The 6644-nt window shown below is 60.9% G+C and overlaps 1 protein-coding gene across 1 annotated transcript in view; it reads right to left on the bottom strand.

Moving 5' to 3' along the window:
- LOC107124414 (serine protease 55-like) overlaps positions 1–6644 on the bottom strand; it is a 16756-nt gene that overhangs the window by 5502 nt on the left and 4610 nt on the right. The window contains exons 2-4 of the mRNA XM_015427878.1: positions 6457–6573; positions 5929–6095; positions 2189–2390 (exon numbers count right to left, since the gene is read on the bottom strand). Of these exons, the coding sequence (XP_015283364.1) occupies positions 2189–2390; positions 5929–6095; positions 6457–6573 (486 nt within the window). The remainder of the gene's footprint in view (positions 1–2188; positions 2391–5928; positions 6096–6456; positions 6574–6644) is intronic.

Raw genomic sequence — 6644 nt, 5'->3', positions numbered from 1 at the left:
AGGGGTCACTGGGTGTGTGTGTGTGTGGGTGTGGGGGAGGGGGGGAGGGATTTGTGAATTTCCTGCACTGTGCAGGGGGTTGGACTAGATGACCCTGGAGGTCCCCTCCAACTCTCTATGATTCTATTCCATGAAAGCTTTCAGCATTCAGAACAGGGCTTGGAGAAACAAGGGAGGCCAAAAATGTGTGGGGAAGGACCCGAGGGCCCCTCTGCTGGGAATGCAGCAGCCTGGGAGTTTCGGGGCCGGCAGCCCAGACGCCCTTTGGCGTGTGACTCTGGTGCCCAGAAGAGGAACGGCGGGCAGCTGAGCAAGGCCTGCGTGGGAGGACGCCAGCCAATCAGAAGCCCTGCTCCAAGGAGCCCCCGCCCAAGGGACACCCCCCCCCGGCGAGGGAAGAGGGGGCACCGCTGAGTCAGGTGCTTGCAGGGAGTCTTATCACTACTCACGGGGAAAACGGGGCTCATAAGAAAGCCGCTTCCATTTGGCAACAAACGCCGTAAGGAAGACCACGAGACCCAACAGAACAGCAGGGACCACCTGTGACTAAATGCCTCTCACCCAGAATTTCACATCAGAATGTCATTAACTGGGCCTGCACTCTTTACGTGCCCCAAGGCGCCCTTCTGCTGGCTTCTGCTAGCTGGCCCGGAAGCAGCAGCTCAGAGTTGACTCTTGGCACAGCCCGGGGCAATGTGAGGGCCTGGAAATGCCAAGGACACAGGCAGGTGGGGGGGGCACTCCGAGAGAGACCTGCCCACGCTACAGCCAGAGGGGCTGGCCCGAGAAGGCAGAGGAGGGCGACACCCCAGGGGGCGGTGGGGGGCCAAGGGGAGTGCAGGGTCCCCCACCCGGACCATGGGGAAGAGGGAGCTGGTTGCTCTTGGCCATTTTGGTCTCAGGCCATGGAGGGCTAAAAAGCCCTCCTCTAGGGGCTGCATCTTGTCCACAGGCCAAGGGAGAACCCTCGGATCTGATCACTACAGTCACGGCAGACTTTTATCGACTGTATCTTCAAGTAATTTTGGCCCGTTCTAATTAAATATCACGTAGGAGAGAAAAGAGCAAGAGAGTCCAGGATCTCCTGAAAGACTAACAACATTTGTGGCAGGGGAGGAGCTTTCGTTGAGTCACAGCTCGCTGCTTCAGATAAGAGCTTCAGGCACCTGGAAAAGTGAGCCAGTGACTCACGAAAGCTCCTCCCCTCCCACATATTTTGTTAGTCTTTACGGTGCTGCTGGACTCTTAGCCCTTTTCTGCTTCTACAAACTAACACAGCTACCCATCTTGCTCAATTTAGGATAAGTACAGAGCATCGGGTGAGAAGACCGTGTCTGTTTTCACCTTTTCTTTACGTCCTCGCTCCACCCGGTGCTTGAACAGGCCGTGTGTAGACGCCCCTTCGGCTGAGCTGTCCAAAGCAGGGCGACTGGGAGGGGCAGCAGGTAAGCCCACCGTCCCTGGAGTGCGGTTTCTTGGAACTGGGAAGCCGTGAGAGATCACCCCCCAGGCTCACTTCCAGGAGGGAAGGAGGAGGCGCAGCATCCAGCCAGAGCCCCTAAACGGTGGCGCTGCAGATGCAGAGGGGGCTGGACGCGCAGCTCCGTGGGGGGAGAGTAGGCTTTGAGCCCAGCAGCTGCCCTCCTTTGGAGTAAGGGGATGGGGGAATCACTGCTGGGCGGAGACCTGGGACATTTCTCTGACCTCTGGGGGAGCAGAAGGCCTGTTCTGCCTCAGCCACCTGAGTGAAACGTAGCCGCGGAGTCACTGAGACATCGAATACGTAACAGAGACATGCAGCCCAAGGAAGAGTTCTGGCGAGCCTGAAGGCCTGCAGGCTGTTTCGCGTCCTTTTGATTGATTGGGGGGCGGGGGGTATGCCACAACTCCTGTGCGTGGATCGTGCTTGGGACCCACACAGCAACCTGCAACTTACTGCCAAGGAAGCAACCGAAGTTGCACACCCCCCACCCAGTCCTTCCGAGATGCCACCAGCCCTCACGCCCCACTCTCTTTCTCTCTCTGCCGGGGACTGCCTCGGAGGGAGGGCGGGGGCTTGGGGTGGGGGCCTGGCTCCCAGTCGAGGGGCTCCAGCCAGTGGGTGGGGCTAGAGCTGTGCCCCGGGGGCCCGCCTGGGCTGGGAGTCAGCTGAGGCCTGGGGTTCTGTTTTCATCCCTGCGCGGCTTACCTGGTCGCATCCTGGAAACAGTGAGCCGCCGAGAGCACCCACCAGGGGTGGACGATGGCTCCCCCGCAGAAGTGGTACGTCGTGGTCTGGATGCTGACCAGCCATGGCCATTCTCCAGGGTGGGCCTTCGTGCCCCCCACAATGCGGCCCCCGGCCATGGGGGACGCCTGGGGCCCGTCAAAGTCCGGCCGAAACCCGCAGGCTGAAGGGGGGGGGAGAGAGAAGCAGAGCCGTGGTGAGGAAGCCCTTGCCCCCCTCCCTGCCTTCCTCAGCCCTCCCTCCCTCCTCCGGGGTCCCAGCTCTGCTGTGAGGCCAGGCGGGAGTGGGGTGTGTGTGTGTGCGGGAAGTGCTGTCCAGTCCCAGCCGACTTCTGGGGGCTCTGTGGGGTTTCCTTGGCCAGAGAGGAGCAGAGTTGGTCTGATGACCCCGCCTGCCAGCCCTGCCTGGACTGGCCCCCCACCCCCACGTGCTCCCCAGGGCCCTCCCTGCTTCCCTTCTGAGATGGAGAGGAGACGGGGCCAGCCCAGAGGAGGAGGAGAGATTGGATCTATACCCCATGGCCCTTCACTACCCCCAAGGGAGTCTCAGAGCATCTTACAATCTCCTCCCCCTCCCCCTCCCCACAACAGACAGACGCCCTGTGAGGTGGGTGGGGCTGAGAGAGCTCTTGACAGAAACTGCTCTTTTTCAAGGACAGCTCTTATCAGAACTACGGCTTGCCCAAGATCATCCAGCAGCTGCGAGTGGAGGAGTGGGGAATCAAACCCGGCTCTCCCAGATGGCACACTTAACCTCTAGGTCAGGGTGAAGACTTTGCTGGGTAGGCGGGGATGTGGCCATGGGAAGGGAACTTCTTTCAGCTCCGCCTATACAGGTTTCACCCCACGGCAGTGCCCCCCAAGCCCCCCCCGTACCTCGTGGCCACGCCCCCGACCCTGGCACAGAGACCAGGAGGCCAAGGAGCAGCAGCAGGAGCAGAGGGGCCATTGGCTGTGCCCAGAAGTCGGGGGCCGCGGGCCTCAAGTGGGAGGGGCCTCTCGGCAGACCCTGTGAGGTCACAGAACTCTGGCGGATGACGTCACAGGTGCAGAACCCCCGCCTCCGCCCTGCGCTTTTTGTCCCGTCTCCTGCAAGTCTCTCTGGGAAGGAGACAGAGACGGGCACCTGTCTCTGGTCTTTGTCGTGCTGCTCTTGTGGATCCAGCCCTGTCCCTGCTAGATGCTTACTGGCCAGGAAAAGCCATTTTTTCCTCAGAAGAAGCCTTGCTTCCTCTCACGTGTGCCCCAGAACGGACTCTAGACTGACCCAGGACTGCCAGGAGACCGCCGGCTGGGAAGCTGGAATGTTGAAGAGAGGAAGCGGCAGGGGAAGGGGGGGGGGACATGCCAGCGCTGCGAGGGCATTCTAAGGGACTGCCAGAAATGAAGTTGGGGAGGGGCAGCAGAGAAAAGTCTGGGACACAGCAGAGGGGTGCACCCGCACGCACACACACCCCACCCTGCCTCCGGATTTCCCACAAGGAGCGCTGCCATCCTGGGGACTTACAGGGCCGGTGTGCAAGCAGCCCAGGAAAGGGAGTGGAAACGAAACAGTCACATCTCCTTCCTCCTCCTCACTTGACTGCCCTGTTCCCCCCAGGTAGGAGGGAAAGGTGAGTCCCGAGGGGGGAGAAAACACCCCTGCCTCTTCCAATGGTCAGAGCAGGGCCGAGCAAGGTGGGAGGTGGCAGGGAATCAATCGCCAAGGGCCGCCGGGAGTCAGTCAGGCTGGGAAACCACAATGGGGCTGGGTGGGGGAAGGGAACCGTCGGCCTGCGCCAGCCCCAGCGGGGGGCTCAGGGTGCGTCCTGGAAGGATGCGATGCTCACACACACCCCTCCCACCTTTCCTGTGCAGCGTGGGATGGAGGAAGGGAAACGCTCCCCCGCCTGTGTGACCTGCTACTTGGCTTCAGGACTCTTGGGGCATCTTGGGGCAGTCTCTTGACCTTGCCAACATTTGGGGCAGCTGGGTCAGGGAACCTCCCTCAGGATCCCAGAGACCAGGACACGGGAGGCGGCGTGGAAGGAATCCCCGAGGGATGGACTGTGGCTCAGTGGCCGCCCGAGGGTCTGCTTGGGGACGCTGAGAGTCCCCAGCACCATCCCCAGGACTGGGAAACAGCCGGGAGCCACTGCTGGGCAGTGTGTGCGTGTGCGCGTGGTTTGGGAGAAGGCAGGTGTGGGGGCTCAGGTATTTCCCCCCTCCCCCAGGCCCCCCCAATGCAGCCCTTGGGCTGCCACCAGGCTGGATGGTTCTGTGCCTATCAGCAGCGCCCCAAGGAGCCTTCTGCAGGCAGGAAGGCGCCCTCCCCTCAGCCAGACAAAACCACCAGCTTCATGTGGAAGCCACAAAGCCCCACCCCTCCAAGGGGCTCCGGAGGGCTGACCCCCCCCCAGGAAACCTGGCAGACTGGCGGTCGAACTCCAGCTATGGAGCGCCGAGGGTCCTCTTGGAACATGACGGCAGGAATTCTAAATACGGGTGCCCTGCTTTGTGGTCAGGGTGGCACCCCACTGGCACCTGCTCACGGGTGCCCTGAGACAAGTGTGGACTCTCTGCCTTGGGTGCGGGACGCTCACCCAGAACCACGACCAACTCGGGGGAACCTCCGCTCCGTGTGTGTGTGTGTGGGGGAACCGCAGCCTGCAGAGCTTGGAAGGCTGACCCACTCCCCAGCGAGGGCGGGGGAGCAGAAGGAGAGGTTTGGGAACCTTTGCCCGGATCCTGGGCAAGCAAGTTCAAGCCACAAACAAACCAGATCTTCTCCCAAGCGAGGTTTAGAATTTATGGGGGGAACTACAGGGAGCAGGATTTGAAAAGGCACTCGGGCAGTTTGGTGTAGTGGTTAAGTGTGTGGACTCTAATCTGGGAGAACCGGGTTTGATCCCCCACTCCTCCACTCGCAGCTGCTGGATGACCTTGGGCAAGCCGTAGTCCTCTCAGAGCTGTCCTTGAAAAAGAGCAGTTCCTGTCAGAGCTCTCTCAGCCCCGCCTGCCTCACAGGTTGTCTGTTGTGGGGAGGGGGAGGGAAAGGAGTTTGTGAGCCGCTCTGAGACTCCTTCGGGCAGTGAAGGGTGGGGTATAAATCTCTTCTCTTCTTCATAAGGAGAGTGAAGCTGCCGTATTCAGAAGAACCTGCGTGGGAGGAATTCAATGAGAGAAACCGAAAGTGAAGACGGCTGAGCAAGAGCCCTGTCAGCTGGGAATGCCCCCCCCCCCAGGAGGAGTGGGTGAGCGAAGGGCTCCTCCGGTGCTCTCAAGGAGGGGAGAGTTCTTAGGAGAAAAGGAAGGAGAAGTCCAAAACTCAGGAAAGAGAAGGAATTTATCTGTCCCGCTGATGTGGTCTCTTTTGATGATCCAGAAATCTCAGGGGGGGGCCTTAGGCACAGCTCCCAAAGGTCCCGGGAGAGTAACAGAAGGGTTCCCAACAACAGTTAAAACCAGAATAGAATAACAAACAGAGCAGGAGTTTCTGGGTCTGTAACAGAACGCCCAGCGAGATTAAAATGTCCCCCACCCCCACTGGTGGGCATGGTGGCTCCTTATGTTTGATTGGCACCCACTGATTCTCTCAGGCGCAGACGGGCAGGCTACTCAAAGGGCATCTACTAAACCGGATGATGGGCAAGCGGGTGAGCCAGAGAGGGTGTGGCGGATGTTGTGTGGTCCACTCACAGTACCGGCCAGGGGGATACATACGGGCACAGTGTTGGCATCCAGCTCTGCGGCAGGACTTGGTTCCTGGCTTTGTGCCCCTGTTGGGTGGTGGTTCGTGGTTGTTGGTGACTTGCTTGCTGGGTGGTCGGTGGTTGTTGGGGGCTGTCCTGGGGGAAGGCAGGACATGGCCTCCCGCTCCCCTGCTGCCTCTGAAAGAGAAACACCCCTTAGCGGGGCGCCGTGAGCTGCAGGTGGCCACGGGCCAGGTTCTGGTTTTGCCTCTTTTGGGTCTGTGTCTTGCAGCAGGCCGGCTCTGGGTCCCAGCCCTGCTTTCTTGAGGGGCTCCTTTGCCTTCAGGGCAGGGTGCGGTAAAACCGCCCCCCCCCCCCACGTTCTTCTTTTAAACCCTCCAGCAGGCCAGAGCAGGAAAGGAGTGCCTGGTGGCTATGGATGTCTCAATTTGTTCTGGGGGAACCTTCCAGCCAGGCCGCAGCAGGGATTCGAACCCAGGACTTCCCTATCCCAAGAGGCCAGCACTCTAACACACACACACACACACCCCACACCCACTTTCCGGCTGTAAAAGCGGAGGCTCCAGGCGGTGAGCAACGCGGCCGCAGCGCCCTCGACAAGCCAGCCAGGAACACCCCGGGCCGCAGCCAAAAGGAGCCGCCCCCCTCCCGCAGCCTGCCGAGCGCGGGGCCGCCGCCGAGGAAGCCCTGCCCGGACGGACACCCCCCCCCCCGGCTTCCCCCAGC

Source organism: Gekko japonicus, unplaced genomic scaffold, assembly GCF_001447785.1.
Source record: "Gekko japonicus isolate JY-2015 unplaced genomic scaffold, Gekko_japonicus_V1.1 scaffold761, whole genome shotgun sequence".
Classification (NCBI taxonomy): Eukaryota; Metazoa; Chordata; class Lepidosauria; order Squamata; family Gekkonidae; genus Gekko; species Gekko japonicus.
This window is presented reverse-complemented; position numbering and strand designations above follow the sequence as displayed.